Source organism: Labrus bergylta, chromosome 4 (genome assembly GCF_963930695.1).
Source record: "Labrus bergylta chromosome 4, fLabBer1.1, whole genome shotgun sequence".
Classification (NCBI taxonomy): domain Eukaryota; kingdom Metazoa; phylum Chordata; class Actinopteri; order Labriformes; family Labridae; genus Labrus; species Labrus bergylta.
In genome coordinates, this window is record NC_089198.1 from 17,550,343 (window position 1) to 17,575,971 (window position 25,629).

Genomic DNA, 25,629 nt, shown 5'->3' on the forward strand with positions numbered 1-25,629 from the left:
CATAAACACATTAAGGACCAGCTATAACTAAAAGTTGCGTACTTCTACATTAATGTTAGAAAGAGAAAAGTAGCAAATCCTCACAAATGAAGATCAGTCTCAAGTGAACTTTTGGCATTTTTGCCTGAAAGATTACTAAAACCATTTATTTCTATGAAGCAGTGACCAATTTTTTGGCATGTTCGCAAATGTTTTGCAGATTTTTGAAATTACATTACTTATTTATTTTGAAGCCTGGGACAGCTTTTAAAAAGTATTTAGCTTTGATGCATGCCAAACTAAAAAACAGACCTTAAACAACTGGAATTGTAGTTAACATTAAATTGTGACAATTTGGTAGGAGTGGGAATCACCAGAGGCCCCACCGTACAATATCATCACAATCCTTGAGTCACGATTCGGTATTATTGCGATTTTAAACATTTTGCGATATGCTGAGAATTGTGATACAATATATTGCATTTTAACTTAATATTACCCTATTTCCACAAAATTAAACTAAATAAAAAACTGTTTTGTGAAATTAGAAAAGATTCTCAGTCTCTTAATCTCGCTTCAGTCTTTTTATTCTATACACTGGGAGTCAAGCTGACCAACACTATGATCAAAGTAAAACCCTGTAAAAGGCTGCATGCACCTCACAGTCTGAACTGTTTGTATTACAGTCTTAACTGAAAACAACGCAACTTGTTCAGAATTAATTGTGCAACCTTTTCAGCAATTACAAATGTGAAAAGCACATTTGCTATTAATATAATAAAAATATTGATACTTGGCCGCCATGAGACGATATAATACCGCCATGCAAAATATCACGATACTATGCTGTATTGATTTTTTCTCCTACTTTTACTTTTTTCGGCATCCCTAATTTAATACTTTTCTAGTGTGAACAAATGACATACTCTAAACTTACAAGAAAGAGCTTTATTATTGGAATGTTTTTTCTAAACTGTGATAAGGTCTGCTAGTCTTTGTACCTAAATGATGACACTGAAATTATAAAATGTGTTGAGAGACTGTGTCAAGAAATGGAGTCAAAGAGAAGCTGATTCATTATAGGAAGTAGATTTGACAGTTCAGGCGTTCAGTTTTATACCTGAGAGAGATTCTTCTCATGCAGGCACTGGAAAATATTTCAATATTGATGTTTACAAGCAGGGCGACAGAAGGTCTGTCTCTGAATGTAAATAATATACGTAACAGGGATATTGAATTATTTCTCTACGCTGGATGCACACACACGCACACGCACACTGACTGTTTGGTGAGGTTTTCACAACTATCTGAGAGACTGCCGGGTCACGAGGAATTGCCTCCTAGATGCAAGTTGTCTGGATCCAGTGGTCCGAAATGCTTTTAATGCCCAGGGTCCAAATAAGAGATAGGGTCATTCAGAGTTCAAATGTTCTCTTCAGGGATATTTTCATTAACTGTACCAATTAAAACAACACACAGCCAAAGTTTATTCACATTTTATTGAAGTAATTCTAAAATGTTTTTACAAATGTTTATATAAATCTTTAACAATGTAAGTTGTTTCTTCCAAAGAGACATTATCTAGCCCAATATATAACCATCTCTGTTCAGTGCTTCATAATATGTCTTTTACATAGCTGGAGTTAATCTAAAGCTGTTCTCAATTATGCACTCCTGAAAATATCTAGATAATTTCAGGAGGACTGCTCCTGAAATTCTCCTGACCTGTGTCAGGAGTGCATACACTCTATGCACTGTGCACAGGATGTAAATGTTGACACCCTCTCCCATTCGCTCGAGGTGAATTCTCCGGATATCTTGCGTTCTCCCATCAGCTCACTCAGACTTAATGATCTTCTAGCTGTTCTGCTGTAGGAGTCTTTGTTTTTGTTTGCAAAATTTTGTATTTCTACTATTTCTACTATTTCCTTTTTACTCAGTGCTGCTTAACCGTTTCCATGTTTTACTGTATTTTCTTGTCAGCTCGAATATTTGAGCCTTTACTCAACTGCTCATTTTGTGTTTGTCAGGTCTGGACTGTGTAACTTTGTACAGGTCAACTTCAGGATCCTCAGGTGCAGACAGCCCAGTGTACAGCCTGAGCACAGGTGAGTTATCCCGAATCAGTTGATTTGTTGCAAATACATTTAAAAAACAACATAATTTTACAATTCATTAGTGCTTCCAATATATTTGGTCGTATACAATTATAATAGATTTATTCTATTGTTGAAGAAAAATGATAGTACAGGCATGCCAAACTAGGTTTAAGATAATGATTACGCCTCATATTAAAGCCCTTGTTAAGGGTTTTTTGACTGATTATAAAAAGGACTAAAATGAACAGAGATCCTTTTTATGACCTTCAAAAGCAAATAAGACCATACCCATGGGGTGAGTGTCAGAAGGGGTACTGCCAAAACATCCCTTGTTTACATTTTACACAGCAAAGATTTAATAAGCGAGATTTTTAAAGAAAGCAGGATTATATTATTGACAGAAAACACTACTCACACAAAAAATCAGCAATGAGATGAGGTACTGCTTTGTCCTTAAGGGAGCCAAAAGTGACACAAACATAACATTTCTCAACAGAGATTTGAGGTACCCATTTCAACCATTTACTAGTTGCTTATTAGTATTCTTATTATGCATATCAACAGTAGTGGCTCCTCAACAAAGTAACTAATTGTCATTTTACAGTCAGTACTGAAAGACAACTCTTAAGTAATGGCCTAGTAGTTGTGATTAATAACATGTTGTAACAGACATTATTTGATGCTTTAAATAACAAATATTTCATGTGCAAAAAATGTGAATTCTTGTGAGCAGCTAATAAATGGTGAGTACATTTACCTTTATTGCACTGTTCAAAGCTTGATCCAAAGGCTATTGGACTTGGTTGAAGACGTTTCACCTCTGTCTGAAAAGTGTCTTCAGAACTAAATCAACTGGTGGACAGAGCTAGAAATATAATCCTCTGGGAATCATTAGCATAATAATGATCAGGGATGACTCACATGACAGTCGTTAGCTGAGTCATTGACCTAGTTTCGCCAGGAGTTGTTAACGCTTCCAGTCGTTTGGGTCATTAGGGTCACATTTTCCGAGGTAGGACATTGGGCTTCAGTTGTTTTGACAGATAATTCAACACAACTTTGTAGGTTGGTGAAAGATGGTGTCTCAGACCACTACCTTCGTTAAGGGATGGTTTTTTTTCAACTTTAACATAAATAACTCCTTTAACACCTGTTTCAAACCAGCCATCTTCCCTTGCCAGGATGTGCACTTAGTTATCTTGAAGGAGTGTCCTTTGTCCTTCAGATTTAGGTGGACAGCTGAATCCTGTCCTGAGGAGCTAGCTCTCCTATGCTGTGCCTTGCGTTTGTGTAGTGGTTGTTTAGTCTATCTAATGTATAAATGTCTGCATTCCTAATTGGACTAGCATAAACTGCATTTTACTGCAGCTTTGTCTATGCCTGTGAGTTTCCTCCTTCGGGTGGAGCAACTTCTACCTCAAGGTGTTGAATGGTTTAAATTGTACTGGGATGTTGTGTCTGTGGAATATCCTAAGACAAGTAAGGAATTACAATGTTGAGACGTTTGTTTTTTTCCTCTTCTTTGTTGGTGACTAAGGCCCAGTTCAGGTGACCACATTGTGCCTCTCTTAGGAGTTTCTATTCCTTCTGCTACTGTAGGTACACTATGGTGTAGGTAGGGTTCTGATGACACCTAGCTTGTGTTGTCGTGGATGGTGGGACTCAAAAAGTAAATACTGGTCCGTTTCAATGCACACCTTGCAGTCAGAGAAGGCCAAGCAGTGTCCTCTGACATCCTCTCTGGTAAACCTAATGTTGTCTTTCTTGTTGAGGTGACCCCTGAAAGCTTCAACTTCATCTAGACGAATTTGGACCCAGGTGTCATCCATATATCTAAGCCAGTGGCTGTGTGTAGGTAGTTAGAGCCCTATTCTCTACCTCCTCCACGTAGAGATTGGCCACTATTTGAGATACTGGTTAGCCTTTGGCACAGCCATGTTTCTGTCTGTAGAAGCCTCCGTTGTACTGAAAGTAGGTAGTGTTCAAGCAGAGGTCCAGCATTGCGCAAATGGGGTCAGGTGAGAGAGAAGTCCTGAGGGATAGGGTGTTGTCCTGAAGAAGCCTTGTTCCGATGGCATTGATAGCCTCAATGGTTGGGATGCATGTGAAAAAAGAGGTGACATCATAGGAAAATTTTGTTTCCTCTGGATGTAACTTTAGATCCCTTACCTTGTTGGTAAATTCCTGGGAGTTTTTGATGTGACGAGGAGTATTTCCAACTGTGGGAGCTAGGATGTTAGCCAGGTGTTTGGAAATATTGTATGACTGTGTTGATGCTGCTGACGATGGGTCTGAGTGTTACTGCTTTTTTTAATTTTTAATTGCACTACTATATTTCATACCATGCACTGTTCAACAAACCTTTCTCTGATAAAGTGGTAAAATGTTTTTTTTTTTACCACAACCGTCAATTGAGAGTTCAGATTTAGGTTTCTCTGTGATTGATAGTCTGGTAGATTTTTTTTTATCTCATTATAATTTTGTCTTTGGGCTACAGAGTGTGAAATGGGTCAGAAAGATGTGGCTGACCTGTGCGAGTGTGTCCTTCGCTACTTGAGAGACCTTCCGTCACCTGTCATCCCAGACTGTATCTATCCCAACCTTCAAACTGCTATCACACTGCAGCAGCAGCAGCTCCAACAGCAGTCAGCAGGTACGTCCCTTGATCAATGGCTACACAATGCTTAAAAGACTCAACTACCATTTTCAAATAAGTAAAAGTCTCTTTTTTTATGTAGCTCATTAAGATGATGGCTTGTGAAGGAATATTATCCTTTTTTTCACTGACTCTGAGTAGGCCTTTTTTTGGTACCCTTGACACAATGAAAAGCAACTTTGGAGAATTGAACCTTTCTTGAGAAAGGCAGGCATCTTCCTTTTTTTTCTTGTCATTGTTTTGTTGATTGATTAATTTTCAAGTAAGATTATTGTCACAAATTATTGCCGATGGGAACTTAAAAAGCTTGTGAAAAGTGTCAGCACATGACATGTAGAAATCAGCTGCCAGAAAGCATTGAGCTGAATATCTATATTGTTGGATGCCGAAACCTAGAGATGGATGTATGAATGTCTGATAATTAATAAAGACAACACATTCATTTCCTTTCAGCTGTGACTTAACTTTTGTAACAAAAAAAAGTAAAACAGGCGACACATTCTTACATTGTTGACCAACTGAAACCAGTGCCTTCTTGCATCTTTAGGAACTGTTCTAAAAAAAATAAAATAAAGGTCAAAGCTGATAAATAGTCTACAGTAAAGTCAAATACATTTTGAAAATGTCCTGCACATCTTGCAGTTAATGGACTTAAACATGCAAAGCAACCAACCAGTACGTGGCATGTGTGTCATGTTGTTGAGTTTGATTTTTTTGAAAAGCCTGTCTAGGGACAGGGAATGCAAAATTAGCCAATGCTGTAAAGTCTATGGTGTTTTTACATTGGTTTAAGCTAGAAACTTGTCCCTGTACAAACATTTAAGTCAATAGATTTACAAACAAGTCATTGAAAGACGCACCTGCTGAAGTTAGATGGCATTTTCCTCTACTCCTATTAAAATACAACTTTATTCTAGAAACTTCTTAAAATGTCTTCTTTGTGATGGATATGAAAATAATTAAGGGATCAATAAGATAAAAATGTGAGGGACATTTTATTGAGTTTAGACAAAAAGGCGATTTGTGTAATACAATAGTACAAGCCTAAAAATGAAGCTGTGTGCTGCTAATGTTTCAGTCAGGAGAAAGACACCTTTCATAGCTTTAGTTACTGTAATTTGGAAGAAGTCCACGAGGCTCAGGGTGAGCCTCACAAGCAGCTGATCGAGGTCAGTCTCATGCCAGCGTTGAGAAAACAGAGTCGAGTGTTGGGAGAGGATGAGATCACTAAGGCATGTTAGAAATGCTGCTGCTGATTCTCCTCTGCAAAAAACACAACTTCATTTCAGTTCACATAATTACATGGCAAATTTACAGAGACATGGGTTGACCCTGTTAACCATTTTTTATTTTAACTTATAAAAACTTAATCAGGATTAAAGCAAAGCACAGTATTTATAAAGGCCACATTTCACAGAAATGTCTCATGTTTGCTATGTTGATTTCTTGCAGATGGTGCAGTCGCTGGGAGCCATGACAGGGAGGTCAGCTTCGTCCTCGAGAGCGCCACCACCGTCCCTCTCCATCACCGTCTCACCCTGCAGTACCTCCTAACACACCTGTCCAAGGTCACTCAGGCACAGGCCAGTAATGGACTGGATACATACACGCTAGGGAAGGTCTTTGGGCCGCTGCTGATGCGGACAGGCCCGTCTACTCCTTGGTACGTTTTGGACGAGTTTGTTTAGGACAATATTGCTATTTGGAGGAGGAATGGACACACAATAGTGTATCCTGGATGTGATTTGTGTTGTGTGAAGCAAGACATTCCCAAAATAGAATTAACATTTCTAACAAACATGTCATTGGTTTATTGCTAATCTGTCTATTGATTGATCAGGTTGTCATTGGATGATGAGTTACCTGCTCTTGTGGTGGAGAGGCTGCTGATAGAGAGAACTGCAGAGCAAGACCTAACTCCTCCAGGTTTGTTCTTTTTGAAAGGCTGTGTTTGTTATAATTGAGCACTAAGAATGTGTCTTTAGATGTGGTCAGATATTGTGTTTGCTATGAAAACAAATAAAGTTTTCTTTGTGTTGTACTTCCAAGATGCAAATTGTTTTCATTATATTTTAGTTTCCAAGAAGTGATTGTGTTTAAGTTACTTACCACTGCATCAGTATGCAATGCTTTCATTGGTGATGATCTCTGTGTGTTTATGTGTTTGTGTCGGTTTGCAGTTCTTCCAGCAAAGCCAGTCAAGTCAAAATTGGCTTCATCAGCCATGACGGACACTAGCAGCATGCTGACAGATGCTGAGTGGTACTGGGGAGAAATCTCCAGGTAATGATGATGTTAAGATAGTTACATCTTGTTTATTTTTTGAGTGGTGTTCATATTAACTTTTCATAACTGTCTTTAAGAAACTGACTAAAAGAATCACTGACCCAAGAGATCCCTAGTTTCTTGGACTTGTCTTGTTTAGTATTTTGAGTAATATGGATAATACCTTTCAGATATACATGAAATAGAATTCTGGATCATTTTTTCTTGGTGAACCTTTAGAAATGTTGTTATTCTGATGCTAAACTGCATCTGATCACAGCCCAACGTTCAATAGTTTAAATCTGTGTGTCGTCTTATTCGCAGAGAGGAGGTGAATGAAAAGCTGCGAGACACTCCTGATGGCACCTTTCTGGTCCGGGATGCTTCCAGTAAACTGGAGGGGGAGTACACACTCACTCTCAGGTAAAGCATAACTTTTGTAGAACATCTTCATTACTCACACTTTGTCTCCCACGTTAAACATACAATCAATATGTACTTGTACATGTATCTCCTAATGCCATATAGCTCATCACCTTTTTTCTTTTTTGTTTGTCTCCCCCTGCAGGAAAGGAGGGAACAACAAGCTAATAAAGATATACCACAGAGACGGGAGGTACGGCTTCTCAGAGCCTCTTACCTTTCTGTCTGTTGTGGAGCTCATCAATCACTACCGCCACGAGTCCCTGGCTCAATACAACGCCAAACTGGACACCAAGCTGCTGTACCCGGTCACCAAATACCAGCAGGTTGGTCAGGCTGCTGTCTATGTACTCATTTTTTTTCTCAACCTCCTTTCGTCAAGATCTCTTTGAAAGCCAATTGGTCAGCCTAAACTTTAAATTATATTTCCTTTGGTGGTGATTTTGCTTTCTCCTTATTTTCCGTCATCTCAGTTGGTGAAGGAGAACAGCATAGAGGAGGTGGGGGAGCAACTGAAGGTCTATCACGAGCAGTACCAGGACAAGAGTCGGGAGTATGACTCACTGTACGAGGAATACACACGTACCTCACAGGTATGAGGCCAACACACACCAGCCACACGCGCACACACACACACACACACACACACACACACACACACACAGAATCTGTGCAGAAAACCGATCTGACTAATAACGATAAAATCTGAGTGAAAGACAAACAATGAAATAAACAACACCAAAATAAAATGAGAATGTGAAGACTGCAGTGAACAGTTGTTATGTCAGAAGCTGAAGATTAGATATGAATCTTGATTCTTTTTTTTCCACACAGGAGCTGCAGATGAAGCGCACCGCCATAGAAGCTTTCAATGAGACCATCAAGATCTTTGAGGAGCAGTTTGAGACTCAGGAGCGCTACAGCAGAGAGTCTTTGGAGCGATTTCAACGCGAGGGCAACGAGAAAGAGATCCAAAAGTGAATTCATGTTTATGTGCACGAGATCCTTAAAAATCGTAATTTATTGCAACAGCAGTCAGATGCATTACATATCTGGTAACGCGTTTGAAGATCACAAATCTGACTATTGTTTTGTCTTTCTCCCAAATCAGGATTCAGAGCAACTCGGAGCGGTTGAAGTCCCGTGTGAAGGAGATCCATGACAGTAAGTGTAAGTTGGAGCAGGACCTGAGAGAGCAGGTGTCTGATAACCGAGAGATCGATAAGAAGATGAACAGCCTCAAGCCCGATCTCATGCAACTCCGCAAAATCAGAGACCAGTACTTGATGTAAGGAGAAACAAATAAATATGTACTCAGTGCCTGAACTATAAAAAGAGTGATGTCTATAGAATCTATTGTCTGTATTTAATCTGTTCTGGCTTTGTAGTTGGCTGACACAGAAGGGGACGAGGCAGAAAAAGATCAATGAATGGCTGGGCATAAAGAATGACGCTGATGAGTGAGTGTTTGAGATCCTACTTCAGAATCTCCAACTGTAATCTAGTAGTTCATTTTTCTTGGTACATGACAAAGAAGTGTAATTGAGAATGTGCCGCTGTCTTGTCTTTCTGTGTTTCCAGCTCCTACTCGCTGGAGGAGGACGAGGGTTCGCCCCACCACGATGAGTGCACCTGGTATGTGGGTGACATTAAACGCACCCAGGCAGAGGAGATGCTGAGAGGAAAATGTGACGGCACCTTCCTCATCCGAGAGAGCCAATCACAGAAGGGCTCCTACGCCTGTTCTGTTGTGTATGTATTTTTGTGTGCTTTTTTTGTGTCTGTTTTTTTTATTTATTTTTTTATGCTTGTTTGTAAAAATCTGAGTAAAATGTTTTTTTTCTTTTACTTTAATTACTGACCGAATGAAGACTTATAAGACTTATATGTGTAAACTGGAACAAACGCTATCACATTCAGCATTAATTGTTACTGTGTGTTTCATAACTAGCTTTAATGCATGAGCAGTTCAAAGGCAAATTAGGCCAGACCTGCTGAAAGAAACATGACATTTAAAACATCTATTGAAATGGAACGATAATGACAATTGTACAATGAAGATAATCTGTGAAAATTAATTTTTGTTCTTCTCTCCAGTGTTGAGGGCGACACCAAGCACTGCGTCATCTACAAGACCGCCACGGGTTATGGATTTGCTGAGCCCTACAACCTTTACTCGTCCCTCAAAGACCTGGTACTCCACTACAAAAATGTCTCCTTAGTCCAACACAACGACCAGCTGAATGTAAATCTAGCCTACCCAGTCCTGGCCCGCTCCCAGAACCAGAACCAGCACCCCAGATGAATTTCTCTCCAGCAGTTTGGGATGCCAACCAGGGCCGGGAAACAAAGTCTACGCTCATATGCATTGGGGACAAAATGAACCTCTGAACAATGCTTATTCTTGTTTAAGTGGCGATTCAAAGTAGACACAACCACCACAATTTACAATTCATACGTTTTTGTTTTTTTTGGCTGGAGGCTGGTGCATCTGTCCTGCACAGACCCCATCCAACAAAGAGCACTCCTTGCTAACAGCATGGCTTCAAAATAAGCACACTACTACCAGAAACAAATGACTGTACAGTTAGCCTGGCTGATGGAGTGAGTTTTAATGTAAGAGTGTGTCACGTAAGCCAGCCATGACTGTACAGTGTGAGAAATGAAAAACAAGAATAAACCCCTTGATACAGAGAGAAACCCCCAGATTAAATGTGTTTAAAGAAGACTATGAACACACAAAATCCTGTTTGTTTTTTTAAGATCATGGCGAAGAGGAGAGAAACCAGATGGCAGGATGAGGGGAAAACTTACAGGAGGCACTTTTTATTTTTGTTTCTTGCCATGAACATATGATAACTGTCCATTGACAAAGGCCCAACCTGCAAACTCTCTGTCGACAAAAGCCTGAGCTGTCATCCATTGACAGTACCAGAGTGGCTAAACCTGGCTGCTCGCTTTACATCTGCAGGTGGCAGAGCAAACATGGACCAGTCGGCTGATGTCACTGAAGCTGGGGGCAGGATTTGGGTGGATGCTTCTAGTGGGTTTTTTTCTTCTTTTTTTTAAAGATTGAGTTTAAAGCTTGCTTAAGTGCCATAGTAATGATTTTGAATGACCACAAGCCTGTGTCTCTGGAACAAGGAGTTTGCATGCCGAGGTTGAAAGAAAGGAGGGAATGAATAGCTCTCGACGTAGACAAAGCTTTAAAACATACACACATGTTGGTCTATTGTATGAAATTATCTTTATTTCCAACTGCTTTGGCATGTGGCTTTCTCTCAGCGAGCCTCTTCTTGAATCGACGAGGTACATGGTTCAGTAAATACTGTGTGACAGGACAAATCTGCATGGTACAGATTTGGTATATTGTGAATAGAGAATCAGCTCCTAATCACTCTACACCAGACAGAGAGGTACATTGATAATGCAGTTCCATGTCATTTCTTCTTGATGAAATAGAGGAAAGACTCCTGCGTCAAACGTCCCTGTGTTTCAAACTTCCTTCTTTTCTCATCCTCTTCAATACTGTAGCACCTGTAGCCATTGACTTAAGGCATAACTGTTAATGCTTCTCTCATGTGTCTTGTTTTAAAATGGTAAAGACACTTGCAGAGCATCAATCTATGTCATTATTGTATCTTCGGTACTGTATTTGCCTTGTCTCTTTTTAGATTAGACTGTTTTAGCGGTACTTTGTCCTCGCAGATGTTTATTGTTTTTTTTTAATGCAGATTTTACTCTCGGTACTTCCTGCTACCCGCACTCACGCTCGACTTTTCATTTCATCACAAGCTTGACTCACGGAGCTGTAGAACATAGTTGTACAAACAAAAAAAAGAAAGCAGTAATATAACACGTGTACAGTATATTTCAGACACACATGCAGTCAGTGTATGTAATTATACATTTTCAACTCTGTGATTTCTTTTGTTTTTATTTAACATTTGCTATGCTCTTAGATTCAGTTTAAGGATGCAAAGTATCCAGCTAATGTGAGCCAAATGAAGGATGTCTTTTCATGTAGCAAGAAAGAAAAGAAAAAAAAGAACCTGTCCTTTCGCCATATATAGCGTGGCCTCTGTGGTCTGAGAGATTATCTAGTACAGTATGCATGGAGACCTTCATTTGGGTTGTTTTTCTGTTTTTGCTAGGCACCAGTGGTTGATAATTGTGTTTTTTTTTTGTTGTAGTACATATACTGTATGATGGTAATACAGTACTATCCACAACGCAGTCGCATGTGATTTTGTTTTTAGAGTTCCCGAGTCACCTCCTCCCTCTTCTCTGTGCCGTGGCTGTGAATTTTTCTCTCGTTTCCCTCATGTACATTTGGCTTGAGGTAAAGATTGTACCATCTTTTTTCTCCTCACTTTCAAAGCACAGTTCATTTGTTCTGTTCTTGTACGTTTTTTAAATTTGGAAACAGGCGCCACATGATGCGTCTTTTAAATTAGAATCACATAACTGATTTCTTGAGAATGAATGAACATGAGACTCAGTTTTCTTATAGTAGACTCCGATTGCCAAAAATAAAAAAATAGTATTTTTGTAGAAAGGTATGCAAGAGTTGAAATAAATTGTGAACAGGACGTTTTAGAAAAGAAGTGCACTGTTTTTTAAAAGGTTGCACATTTGATACTTTGGATTCATTTTTGATGAAGTTTTCAACTTCTCTGGCTCATTATGCAATCAGTCAGTTTAAAAATCTAATCTTCTTTTCAAACCTCCCAACAAACTTTTAAAAATGGACAAACTTCAGGTTGCAACGTTCTCCCGGTCGTACCATCCCATTATCAAACCTAACTCCATCGGAAGTCTTTAAATCAAGACCTGGGTTTGGTATCTGTCAGGATGAATCTGTTGTTCTATACTTTGCACAGTTCTTGGAAAGTAGAAATCCCAAGGATTAAAGCAGAAGTGACGGCGCTGCTTCTGATCAGAGGGCTATAAAAAAAAATGTGTAACTGAGAGAGATTAGAAGTGCCTTCAGTCATTGTGTCGAGCTTCTCATCTATGGAGTGTTGCTCTTTGAGACGGTGCCACCACGACCACATGCTGTGCCCCATGCTTCACACATTTGCCATTTATCAAAGACTATAGGATATCTGGCAGCGTTGTTGTTGTGTGTGTTTGTGTTCATGTGTGTGTTAGAGCAGATCTTGGCATGTTGTAGATAAGAGAGTGACAGATTTGAGGTGTGCCTCTTTGTTGTTACATCTATAGTTGTTACATATTCCTTCTTGTTATGGTGGGGGCTGTACAGTAGCTTGGTGCTCTCTCTCACTTTGCACCAAAGCTACATTTCTTTGGTGTTTTTTTAAAAATAATTATTTGTCTGATTTATATTTTGAATAAAACTCAGATAAGATAGAAATGTGAACCGTAACACATCCGTAGCCCAGCCCAGTTGGTTGAAGCTCATTTGATAAGCTCTCAAGATGATGATGCATGCAGCATTTCTCAGTGTTTTCTTTTTCTTCTGGTTGGGTCAGTTGCCGCTGCTGACACATCTATTATCCAGTTTGTTGGACCAACACTTCTGTGACTGCACTTTTATTTCTGTTCCACACACTTAAAGTAGTGTGTCTAACGCCCAACAACCATAAACTCACAGACAGTGGTCAAGCTCAGTTGTCAATAGTGTTTTTTTAGTTGATCTTTCCGTACATGAGAGGGATTGACATATTTCTTTGAGTATCTTGTGTACAGTATATGCTTCTTTTTTTTTACGGTCAACAACTGTCATGTAATTCTGATGCTTTTGACTGATTGAAATGTTTTCAGTGTAGAGTTGCTTTGACTTTATGGGCTGTAAAAACTGTATTACTTTTAAAGCGTGTCTAAGGAGAGCTGCTGGCTCATTATGCAATCTGTGTCCACACAGCAAAGACTGTCCAATTTAACAAGATTATATCTCAAAAGGGTTGAGCTCCCCTCATCACAGGAAGATGTTGTTCACTCACAGTTAATGGTATCTAAACCATGTGGGAAGTTAAAATTCTGAGATTTCAATCTTAAGAATTTTCCTTGGACCTCATTTTGATCTGAGGAACATTGTCCATTAAAAAGTATTTTTTTAAACGCTTTTATCAACATACAACAAATTGGTCCCAACTGTGGCTACCGATCTTTGGGAAATTGGATATTTCAGTTTAAAAGTCGGCCATTGTTTCTGCTGTACATTTAGCTTAACATTACAGTTACAAACATGAATAGGAAAATGTTTCTTTGTAAATTAACACCAATGGAGCGAGATAACTTCAGATTTTCCCACATCAGCTGTTCAGACCAGTTCACGGTCCAGTTGGTTCTGCTTTCATTTAAGTGATTTTTATCAGAGCTTTTAGAAATGAAGACCTTCCTGCACTTACTTCTTATTTACTTGTTAAGATGGACACTATTGCAGTGTAGGCACACACTTCCATATGCCATATATACCATGTTATTAATAGATGTTCAATCGCTAGAAGCAATGCAACTTCAGTAGCAATGAGACCTGGTCAGGCAGTGAGACGGGATGAAGACTTTATTGCGCTTTGACTTCGAGTTCAGACTTTAGTCCTGTGTGTGGTAGATGTTGCTCTGAATCTCAAAGCTTTCATCCTGCTCATCTATTAGATATACATTTGTGTTGGAGCTTGGTGGAAAACCGTTTTCTATTTGACTAATGATCATTCAAGAAATCCAATATCTTTCATCAGCTTTGGTACACTGTAAATGATATTTCTTGAAGCAGCCTCACACACAAAGCACATCTCTCACCAAGAAAAAAACACGTTTATTAAGGTTTGAAGAATGAGAGACACAATAGAGAATAAATATTTTGAAATATATACTTAGAATTCTATATTTTTGGATGATGTCGCTCTTATTTGGATTGTGCTTGAAACAAATCAGAAGGAGGCTTCGATGTGAACATGATCTTTAGACTTGCTCCACGGCTGCTTTGTGTTCGAGCAGTTATTGAAAACGCAAGCATTTTTACTAATCAGCTGCAGTGAGCTTCATCAAAACTTTGTGGTTACAGTCAATCGACATACGTGTAATCTATCCGCATGATTATCAGGTGCATTCAGAGGATGAAGCAAGCTTATGTACATGTGTTAATATTTACAGAGCTAAGTCTATATGTTCAATGCAGTCTTGGCTGCTTTGCATTTATGAAATACTAGAGAGGAGTTTTGTTTGTTTGTTTGTTTGTATTTTGTTTTATTGTACGTAAGAATCTTGATTTGTCATTTTGAAGATTTTGTTTGTGTGAGTAGACGGAGTGTTAAAGTTGCACCAAAAAAAGACACTTAGGATGCTGCCACAGAGATCCCACACAAATTGGACACTGATGCTGTAACAGAGTGAACCATCTTACCACTGTTTCTTTTTTTTCTTTTGTGGATCTCTTTGGTCGCTGAAGGGTTGTTTAAAGAGAAGACAAGGTACACGATGAAACGGTTCATGATCACTCCTTCAGGCAGATCTTTGTACGCAGAACAATGATGGCATTAGAAAGTGTTCTTTTATGGTGCCTGAGTATATTTCGTGTTTTTTTTTTTGTTGTTTGTATTTTTTGGCTTTTTCAAAAAGCTCATAGATTTGTCTGTCCCAGTGTTGATTTCTTTTTGTTTGTTTGTTCATATCTGTTCATGATAACCTTACAGAGCCTATAAAGAAAAAAATAAGCTAGCTTGAAATGTTTTCCTCCATACAGAAAAAAAAAGAAATACAAATGTTTACAATATGTAATTAACCAAATAGTAAATATGCGTTTGAGGATCAGTCTGTTTGTCCCTCAAAGTGGCCGTGATAGATTGATTTATATTTCATTATTTCCTGTTATTTTAAACTTGAAAATGTTATGACTGCTTGTTGTGTTTGTCTTTTTTTCCTTTTGTTTTTTTCCTTTTAGAACAGTGCTCCCTCAATTTCAAAATAACCCAACTAGTTTAACCCTGTTGATATTCTTCAGTCTTTGTCAATCTTCCCCTGCTGACTACTTCACCTTACACTGAGCCTTAAACATGCAGGACTGAATCACAGAAAGAATTTATAGCAGGTGGTACTCACACGGTGTGACTTACAACACGCCCCTTGGTGAACATGCTTGAGTACAGATTTAATACATTAACACACTTGGAACTTCAGGAAAACTATCAAGAGGCATCCTTGTCTTGATTTTGCACTACAGAGAAAATAAAACTAAAAAAATAGTCATCAGTAGCTTTTTAGATTGTTGAACTTAAGTGGAAAACCAAAACATTTCCACTGTAGTCTCACTTTGTGTCATTTCCCTTTTTAATGTAGTTGACGTCAGCAACCCTTCACTTTCATGTCCTTTTTTTGCCTTAATTCAATATTGTCGTATCATCACTGAACGGATGCCATTGTAGTACCGTATTTTTGTAGTAATTTCACTTATGTACAGTAGTACATATTCTTCTGCTCTGTTACATTGCTCAGTAAGTCTCAATGAATCACTGACTCAGCAGCAGCGGCAACAGTATTTTTTTCTTAATACATGATAGATAATGATGTGGTTAATTTCTCTCAAAAACAGTGAATCAGTCAGTTAAAGCTACTCTACACCAAAATGCAATTGAACTCTGAGGGAGCACTGTTGTTTCAGCCAGTAGAGGCGTATCGGTTGAGGTATTGGCCCAACCCCCCTATGCACAAAAAAGATGGTTCCTCTTCTCTACTCTTGTGTTGTCCTTCCTTTGTGCTCTATCTTAATTCAGATGCCACACTTCTTTCTTTCTCTCTCGTGTACAGCTTGCTTCAGAGTTGTGTTTGTTCTCAGACAGGTACTCGTTGATCTGTACGGTTCTTTCTTTAGGCTGATGCAATGATTTTAAAAGACAATAAAAGATATATGAACTGAAGTTCACTGCTGTCTCTTTCTTTGACCTTTGCTTTATGATGAGCTTGCCATCAGCTTGTCACTATTTGAAATTGTCATGACCAACTTATACTCCCGCTGACTGTAATGGCCTTTAACTTCATAGCATCCCTCACTTGTAGTTGGTATGTAGTCCTCCCTTGATTGTATCATCATCTACACAATAAAGTATGCGTGTGTTCTTTATGTAAACTCAAGCAGCAAACGCATGGCAATAAACTACAAAAGCAGTGAAGAAGAAGACTTTAAGCTGGAAAATACAAACGTAATAGACAATGCAAGATTTGAAATATTTCTTTGGGTCATCTTCACATGTTTTTTTTATGAAGAAAGCAATGCATTTAACACACATTCAGGGTCACAATGTTTAATAGAATGTAGGTTTGGTAGTGAAAGTTGGAGAAATTAAACAATTATTAGCTATATTTTTTGAACTAAATACACAACTTTATTCATAGATAAAACACTGTGTGGATATGTTATGAACATAAACCACAAAATCTGTACACTTTTCCAACTTTCACATTTCTCTACCAGAACTCCATAGTGCACCTTCAAAAGTTCACTTAGCAACATTTAGAAATCTCACTCACTTTTTAGTGAGAATCTTTCTAAAGTTTTCAAAGACACTTTTTTTAGGTAGACTGTGGTTCATTATGAGGAAATATTTTCTATAGAGAACACAGAGATGTATTTGTTTAAAAAAAAAAAAGCTTTTAATATTTTGTATAACCACTAATGAAACATTAACTTGCTTTAATGTAGCATGGATACATACCCCTCATAGATGGTAAAACTCAGGCAATTCAAGCCACAACCATCAGACTGTCTGGATAGGGAAGTGAGAAATGATGTGATGAAACTTTCTGAGAATGGCAAAGGAACACAACATGATATGTAAATTATGCACTGAATCATATCTGCACTGTGCAAAAACAATCTAACACATTGAAAAACATATTGATTTTCATTATGATGGTTTATTTCAATTTGTAAATCTTAAAAGCTAAAACACTGACAGGAAGCGGTGTGAGTCATGCAGGGTTTTGTTGTGTCTTGTCTGCTTCTATGGCAGTCCTTGTTTTAGAGAATCTCATAGAGATCATGTGAAAATCACCAGGTTAAAACCTTTTTCTAGAGGACAAGGGTCTGTGATGTTTTGATGAAGTTTGTGTTTCTTATGACTCTTAAGCAAGACCTATGGACTGAAGAACTGCTGCTATGACATGCTTTCATGACAAGCATATGATGCCATGACTACTATCCCTAATTTTGGACTGTGTGTTTTTAAAACATGTGTTTCCTGGAAAAAAAAACCCTTGTATAAACTGTTTATAAAGCTCTGATGATATAATTAGTTAATCAATTACCTAGTTCTTCGAATAACACATCATTCATGTCTATATAGCACATTATATCCGTATAAAAAGAGACATTACTGTTAAAATGTAGACTATTTGCCACCTACTTATAATTGGAAAAACTGCCAAGATGAAAGACCATAAAACTCGGCACATTTGCTATATTCTTTGTGTAGTTGCGTTTCTTCTTGACAGCAGCAGAAGCAGAAGCAGTGGACTCTGTCACCTAGTAACAAATGACGCTGTCTTGATCATATGATCGGGAGCCAATCAAAAATGAGGTTATCTGCACGAGGAAGCACCGGTACTTATATTTAAAGTTGCACGGCCCAGACAAGTAGTGAGTCAGTTTGTGTTGCTTCAGACTTTGTGAAGTTGTTTTTATTGCTGCAATTTAAGATGAATTGTGCTGTGCTGTTGGTGTTGACTGTTTGGTTCGGCAGTCAGTGCGGCGGTAACGCTCTCTCCTCTTCATGTCCCGCTCCTCCGTCTGAGTGGTGCTCGTCTATGGACACAGCTATCCAATGCGGGGTAAGTATATTGATGTAATAGGGAAAAAAATCTTTAATTATTGGCTTAACTTGAAAATGTGAAACTTGCCAGGTGTTTTAAACCAATCACAAAACCTCGAAGATACGTGTTCTGTCTAATAAAGCACCATTTTAAATCACTAACGTTACGCTAGTATGACTGGAGGAAACTATAGCAACAGTGGGCAGCCTGACGCGACGTCATTTGTCAACTCAAGAGCTGACTCAGCTAACTATTTAAAATATACTGTAATAAATTCACACTTCGTCTTGCGACTGACATCCTTAACACAGTTTGTCCTTTAGACTGTTTTAATCATTAATGGTAATTGTAAAATAACTAAGAGTTGTCAAAAAGAGCAAGTTGTCGTTAGCTCCATCGCTTTCTGTATCCTTTTTTAAGTTTCACACGAAACGGATTATAAACCGTAAAATAAAATGTTTTTTTCTAATTAAAGTTATTATTATTTTTTAAACTTAAAACACTGGGCAAGACATATTTCCTTCAGGAAGTCCAAACCTAAGAAGTGTTCCTGCCTTAACAGTTATGCTGCGTTCAAGTGCTCCTCGGATGGTCTTTTTTCCCAGTTTGGAAAGTCGTTTTACCGAGTTTGATTCAAATGTACGCTTCATTTATTATCTAGTGTGATTAATAGCTTAAGTATAATTTAGGCCATTCTACGTGGAAAATAATTAACCAAATAAATTGGCAACACATGACTCGACACAAAATTTGGCCATCAAGGCAATTTATAAGTTTATCCGTCATGTGTCTTTATACTAGAAAGACAAGTCTGTCAGCTCAGCATGTCTGGTGCCAAGTTTTACAGGATGCAAGTGATAACTGACTTGTGGGCACTTAAATTTGGGGTTTCCCAGTGTGAATAATTTTTTTCCGGTTTTACCAACGTACCGTGAATGTAGCTTTACAGCCACAACACAACAGAAACCCAGATATGCAAAACTAAATGCAGGCCATCTTTCAACTGAATTATACATTTATATGATAACACAACAGGAGCTTTTCTAGTGTTGCCTCTTAAAGGGAAAATATCCTGACCGTGCATTCTATGCACCTACTCATGTTTGATGCTCTCTGTTGTTTTTTTACGAGTTAATCTCTTCACTTTTGCCCCTCTGTGCAGGTTTTAAAGCATTGCCTTCTATCAAACGTCACTCGGTCCCATCAGACTGAAAATGCAGTCGAAGTGGGGCTTTACTATGAGAGTCTGTGTCCAGGATGCAGACTTTTTCTCGCTGAGATGCTCTTCCCCACCTGGCTCTTGCTGAATGAAATCATGTCTGTTTCTCTGGTGCCCTATGGCAATGCAAAGGTAAGAGGTGAACCAAGCATCGGGATACAACGGGATAGTAGTGGCTTATCTGGCTAGAAAAAAGATAATAATATGACGTTTGTAAAAATCTTGGTTATAATTTTATTTTTACTCGTGAATCTATTGCATTTACCCACTCCAGGAGACACCCGATGGACAGAAGTATGTTTATGAGTGCCAGCATGGAGAACAGGAATGTTTGGGCAACATGATTGAGGTACAGTCACAGCCCAAATGCATGCAATAAGAATGTTTCTGAGTAATACTGTAACTAAAATTTGTAACCAGGTAATCTGCTTTAGTATAGTAGCACAAAATCTAGAGCACACACTGTGGATTCTTGCAAATCTGGGTGTTATGAAAGCATAATAATTTCTCAGAGAAAATACTAAGTATATAAAATAAATTGTTATACATTTAGGGACAGATTTACTAAAGGTTTGCATGTCTTAAAACGTGTGCAAACTTGATGCCACCAGTAAAAAAAAAAAGTGCTATCTGATCTACTAACGGCGTGCAATGAGGATTGCGTCTTTCAAATAAGAAAAACAACACGCATTGTCCTTTTAGTACGTTTGCCTTAATGAATATGCAACATGGGGCGTTTCTGCCCTAACGTGCAAGATACTGGGAGGAGAAAATTCAAACAAGTTAAGTTAGTACACGCATTGCGATTTACCAAGCCTGACAAAAAATGCGGTGATTGTAACGGTGTCTGAATTTGAAAGGAACGTGCTAATCCAAGAGACCAGCGTTACACACAGCAGGCTGCTGTTATTGAAGTTAGGAGGAGACATAGGCACAACAAAACAAGGCATAAAGATTGCGTTTGTGTTTACATGTTTCAAATGACAGAAAAATAAATGGCATGCATTTATTTTTTAATTTGATTCAATATTCTAATTGTTAAGAGAGACACCATGATTAAACTACAGGCTATTGTTGCCATATATCCAAACAAAACTGAACATTCACAGCCTCTGAATTCTATAGAATTTCAATATTGACATTTATGTCTTCCTATTTCCCTCTTTTCGCCAACATTACATTTTAAACTGGGGATTTCCTTTTTCTCGGGTCGCGCGTCTCTCCCCCAGCTCTGAGATTAAATACTACCGCCTATGTTCATTCACGCAAATTTTGCAAAACGCCCACCAACCAAACGTGCAAATCTTTGGAGTGAACACGCAATTTAGTACTCTTTAATTGGGAGCTTAGTAAATCTGGCCCATAGTGGAGTGTGCCTTTTCTTGTTGCAATGTCAGTGTTAATTGTTGTCATCTATACTTTCCTTGCAGACTTGTTTACTGAACATGACACGAATGGCATTCCCAATTATCTTCTGTATGGAGTCCTCCACTGATGTGATTAAGTCAGCACAGAGCGTAAGAAACTTGAGTTTATTTGGCATGTCTGTCCCTCTCCTGGCTGCCAACACTATATTATTCCACTACTGAAGTTGTGTTTATTTCCCTCCATTGTTTTTTTTTTTTTAGTGTGCTGCACTCTATAGTCCTCAGTTGAACTGGGATAAGGTCATGGGCTGTGTGAAAGGGGATGTGGGAAACCAGCTGATGCACCAGAACGCCTTGATGACTGAGGCCCTGAACCCTCCTCACAATTATGTGCCATGGATTACCATCAACGGGGTAAGGCTCTTGTGTGTTGATGAACATCATGTTCTAGTGATATGTTTGGGGATGTTGTGATCTGAATCTGCCTCAAATCTTAAACCTGTAACTAACGGAGAGCTGTGACTGATGTGTGTGTGTGTGTGTGGCTCTCTCAAAGTAACACTAAAGCAAAGCACGACAGCTGCTACTTTGCAACCTAAGATCAATGGAATGATAACTTGAAACTGGAGTTCCCTCTCAGTGCTCCACACTAAACAAAGACAAACAACTCATCCTGTCAATAGTGTGAAGCAGGCGCCAGAGATGAGCGGATCACAACAGTTGCACCTTTAAGTCGTCAAGTGGGGGATCTTTTTAAAATTACACAGACAGAGATGTATAATACAAGATGTCTGTTCCATTTGGAATCTGAACAATTTTAACCATTCTTAATTAAACTCAAATTCTCATTTGCTCTGAACAAACTTGGAGTAATCATCAAACACAAACATCACCTGTTAAACCCTGGAATAATCCTAATTGTACCGAACAGAGCATGGCGTATCTCTCTTCTGTCACACTTGACAGACATATAAGAACACAGGTCTGGTAGACTGAGCAAAGTTCATAAGGGACCAAGTGTGCTTGAGTAGACATTGAAGACTTAAACAGAAAATTAACATTGGTCATAAAAAGAATATAAATGCTCCATGTAGAAACTTAATATTTAAATCATTCACCAACAGTTGTTGTGAGCACATGGCAAGATAAGGGGAGAAGACCTCACAATATGTTACAATGAATTCATCATGAAAATGTAATAAAATATCTGAACTGGGATTTTGTTATTTGGTCCCCTGTTGTACTTTTTTTTTTTTTTTTATCTGGCATTCTTAAAATAATCCTACATTTGCTAATAAGCATTTGTGAAGGGAGTTATCATGTTGGACTGTGAGAAAATCAGAAGTAGCAGTCTTTGCTGAAGAGGACACTTCCTTGGTAAGTGGTCTGAAATGTCTTAATTTTTACATCACCATGAAGAAAAAAGTAGTCTCTATCTAGACCGTATCTACTACTACCAAAAACAACTGCCATAAAATCAAACCTCGGCTCCCTCCAGATGGTGTGACAGACAGCTCATGACATCACATTACTTTTTAATGACTTTAAAATCAGCTTAAGAGCCAACACTTAACACGTTAAATGTCACCTTTGCAAAGCTCACTCATATTTAGCTTTTTAACAAACTTGCTGATTTAGTTTTTAAGCCAAAGGTTTGTGATTTTCAGTAACAATCATTTTTTGTCTGTTTGACTCTTTTTTTTTTTTAACCTGTATCTCTATCCATTATACACAGCATGATGTTTTAGGCAGTCAACCTGCAAGTCAGTACCCAACAATGATACTTTTTTCAAACTGTTTGTAATCTTTAAACTAAGTAAAGTTATACATTTGGTTAAAGTTGGCGGATGCTGCCAACTCCAATTTCACTGATACGGTTATTCCAAAAGACTTCCCTTTTTTGTTGTTTTCGTAATTTTTATCCACGCTGGTAGATCTGCTGTTGGGGGGGGTAAAGTCAGCTTATGTACCTCTGTCTTTTACTAATTACTACTTTTTATTCTAATTTTATAAATTTGCAGGCGCATACAGAAGATCTGCAGGATAAGGCTATGACTTCCCTCTTCACTCTGGTCTGCAGCATGTACAAGGTACAGCTAGTGTGATTCACTCCTAAGTTATTCATTGATTCTGTGTTCTGCATCTCGTCCTTTTTTAATATGATTTTCCTTTTGTAATTGTGAAAGTGATTTCCAGTTTGCTTTCTCCCCTGACCTCTACTCTTCATGTCTCCAGGGCACCAAGCCTGCAGCCTGTGGAGGGCCCCAGAAGACAAGCTACAAGACCTACTGCCACAATAAGTGAAGGAGCAGCTCTGCACATATATGCTTGCTCTGTTCCAGGTGTGGCCACTAAATAAGGAACACTGAATAATGTTCTGAAACATTTTTGTAACTGTGATTTTACAAACTTGTTTTTTTTTATAAAGGGAAAGCAATCACCTCACTTTAAAATACACAACATGAAAATACAGTTTTCTTTTTAAAAAAAAAAACGTGTCATTATTGAAACCTCACCCACTGAAACCATGAATGCTTTTTCAGATCCTTTTGAATCACTGATGTAGTTTGTAGTAGTGACTTTTTTTTTTAGATAGGTCAAAGAAAATGCTCCTTTTGTCCTTTAGATGGCGCCATTTTTCATAACCACACTGAGTCTCCTGTTCTTCGTTGAAACGAAAGAGGAACAAATATCACATTTCATGTACCAGTACATTAAAGTTGTAGAAATAACTGCTGATGAGGTCACACTGTATTCAAATGTATATGATCATTAATTTATTAATCTGAGCCCTGTATGGTCATCCAAATCATTCTGAGGAATGTTGTACACTTTCAGTATAACCTTCAATAACATAAGGTATACAACACATCACACCATACATGTCTAAATAAGCAAACAAGTTCCAAATAATGCTACAGAAATTCACATTAACATCTCTGTATCATCATTCTCTATGTTTATTATGGCCATCATCCAGTCAAAAATACTGAATCAATCTAAGCTCTGTTTACACTGTAAAAAGCTGTTGCTATTAAAGATTGTAGGCAGCAGCTTGATTAAAGCCAGAGTCTGGCTGATCTTGAAGGTCTGGAAATGTGATTACCACTGATTCTTCAGTCAGATAGACACACATGAATAATGACCTGTCATGCAGGCAGCTCTACCACCCCAGTCTCAGCACCAGTTAACATCTGCAGACTCAATACCCCCTCTCCCCATTTTAACTGGCTAGTTCTGGAGATGTACATGAATCCCCTTTTAGTGAAGTTACTTTAAAGTGTATGTATGCTGATGTGATGAATCAGCAGATGAATCTTAATAGTGTGCTAATGACTGCCCAGAGTTTATGAAGGGGTGGGGAAATAGTTGTTTATCTAGTCTATGTAAGTATTGGTGCTGCACACAGTAGTTCATATCTGATCTTAAATGTGGAAACTTTGTCCTCTGTGGTATTTCCTTCACACAAGTCTTGTTCCCATGATCCAGTAGTAGTATGAAGTAGTAGCAGTATGACCATGAGGAGAAATAGCTCATCTAAATTGTTCAGCTTCACTGAGGTAAGGTTGAAAAAGGAATCTTAATTGTGCTATAATTTAAACGTAATTTAATTGTAAAATATTTATATTTCAAAAGTGAAATGAAAACTGTGAAGTGGTTTCACATTGGCGATAATTATTATTAGATTATTGTCATGTGATTGATCTGCATGTTCAGATTATGTAATAACACTGGTATTGTTCTGAGCTTTTTTTTCTCTGAACTCGTGTGGTGAGGATTAATGGGGCCTTGTGTGTTAAGATTAGCTCAGCCCAATGCAATTTCAGGTTATCAGCGATAGTGTGTGTTTATTCGATTAAACAAATGAGGTTTGGGAACCCCTTAACAGGACATTTATATTGTCGAACACAACTTACCAGCAATTGAGTATTTTTGTTGCTGATTTATTGAAAAAGGAGATTCAGTGTGCTCTTATTCTGGTTCAGCCTGGTCAGAAATGTTCCATAATCATATCAGAGAGTGTTGATGATTGTTTGTGTAAAGGTGTCCCAAGCAGCTACAGAGAAAATGTCACGGGATGAAACGGAATACAATGGCCTGTTATCTGTTCTGACGCTAAAAAAGAGATGCCCCAAGAGCTAACTCCCAAACACATCCTCACTCTGAGTACCGTCTATTGTGTGTCAAAGGTGAAAGTGTTTGAGTCTCAGGACCTGAAATCTGATAAACCTTCCTAAAATAAAACCTGAGTGGTCTTTGTGTGAGGCTCATCATATTTCCATTAACAGCACAAAAACTACCCTGTCTGAGACGTACCTTAAGATCCCAATGACTTTTTTTCTTTCTATCTCAGAAGTTTGGCAAGTTCAAACTTTGATCTGTTCTCTCGTATTTCAGAATCTTCTAGTTTCAGATATAAAAAAATAATGTCTTCATTCTTGTTCCATTGGCAATAAGGTCCAAGACAAACATAAAAGTAGCTTTTTTTATTTTTGTGAATTGTTTTTGTATCTAAAGTCCTTAATGATAAATCACTCCACTAGTTTATCAAAGCTATTACTGCCGAAAATATACTAAGCTCCCAATTAAAGACACATTTTTACTTCAGAGTGTCGAGTTGAATGGAAAAAAGGCTGCTGTTTCCTTTCAATGCTCATATAAGCTCTGTCACATGCTGTTCTTTGATTGATTATAAATATATTTATTTTTTAACACCCAGAGAAAGTGGGACTCCTCGGAGCAGCCCTCCTATGTCGACTTTCTCCAGAACCCCTACATCACATGTGTTGTGAAGAGGGTCTTCTCAGGGACCCTGCAGCTGCCCAGGCTGTCCTGCAGACCCTCTGCACA

At 38.3% G+C, this 25,629-nt stretch overlaps 2 protein-coding genes across 3 annotated transcripts in view; both read left to right on the forward strand.

Annotated features, from left to right (window-relative positions):
- pik3r2 (phosphoinositide-3-kinase, regulatory subunit 2 (beta)) overlaps positions 1–16,301 on the forward strand; it is a 35,026-nt gene extending 18,725 nt beyond the window's left edge. For both annotated transcript variants that reach the window (XM_020644431.3, XM_065953904.1), the window contains exons 4-16: positions 2,010–2,087; positions 4,576–4,731; positions 6,187–6,397; positions 6,575–6,660; positions 6,915–7,017; positions 7,324–7,422; positions 7,568–7,748; positions 7,896–8,015; positions 8,257–8,399; positions 8,534–8,710; positions 8,811–8,882; positions 9,004–9,174; positions 9,520–16,301. In XM_020644431.3, coding sequence (XP_020500087.1) covers positions 2,010–2,087; positions 4,576–4,731; positions 6,187–6,397; positions 6,575–6,660; positions 6,915–7,017; positions 7,324–7,422; positions 7,568–7,748; positions 7,896–8,015; positions 8,257–8,399; positions 8,534–8,710; positions 8,811–8,882; positions 9,004–9,174; positions 9,520–9,727 — 1,805 coding nt within the window. In that variant the 3' untranslated portion in view covers positions 9,728–16,301. The remainder of the gene's footprint in view (positions 1–2,009; positions 2,088–4,575; positions 4,732–6,186; positions 6,398–6,574; positions 6,661–6,914; positions 7,018–7,323; positions 7,423–7,567; positions 7,749–7,895; positions 8,016–8,256; positions 8,400–8,533; positions 8,711–8,810; positions 8,883–9,003; positions 9,175–9,519) is intronic.
- Positions 16,302–17,981: 1,680 nt separating this feature from the next.
- On the forward strand, positions 17,982–23,515 carry ifi30a (IFI30 lysosomal thiol reductase a). The gene is made up of 7 exons (XM_020644472.3): positions 17,982–18,210; positions 19,355–19,543; positions 19,686–19,760; positions 20,842–20,928; positions 21,040–21,192; positions 22,800–22,868; positions 23,014–23,515. The coding sequence occupies exons 1-7, from the start codon at positions 18,079–18,081 to the stop codon at positions 23,080–23,082; spliced, it is 774 nt and encodes a 257-aa protein (XP_020500128.1). The 5' UTR covers positions 17,982–18,078; the 3' UTR covers positions 23,083–23,515.
- The last annotated feature ends 2,114 nt before the right edge of the window (positions 23,516–25,629 follow it).

What these genes read in the sequence shown, in the direction of transcription:
- ifi30a (XM_020644472.3), top strand. Translation starts at nt 18,079, where the DNA reads ATGAATTGTGCTGTGCTGTTGGTGTTGACTGTTTGGTTCGGCAGTCAG. An exon ending in TGCCCTATGGCAATGCAAAG is followed by an intron (nt 19,544 to 19,685) that starts GTAAGAGGTGAA and finishes TACCCACTCCAG; the next exon opens with GAGACACCCGATGGACAGAA. An exon ending in TGGTCTGCAGCATGTACAAG is followed by an intron (nt 22,869 to 23,013) that starts GTACAGCTAGTG and finishes TCATGTCTCCAG; the next exon opens with GGCACCAAGCCTGCAGCCTG.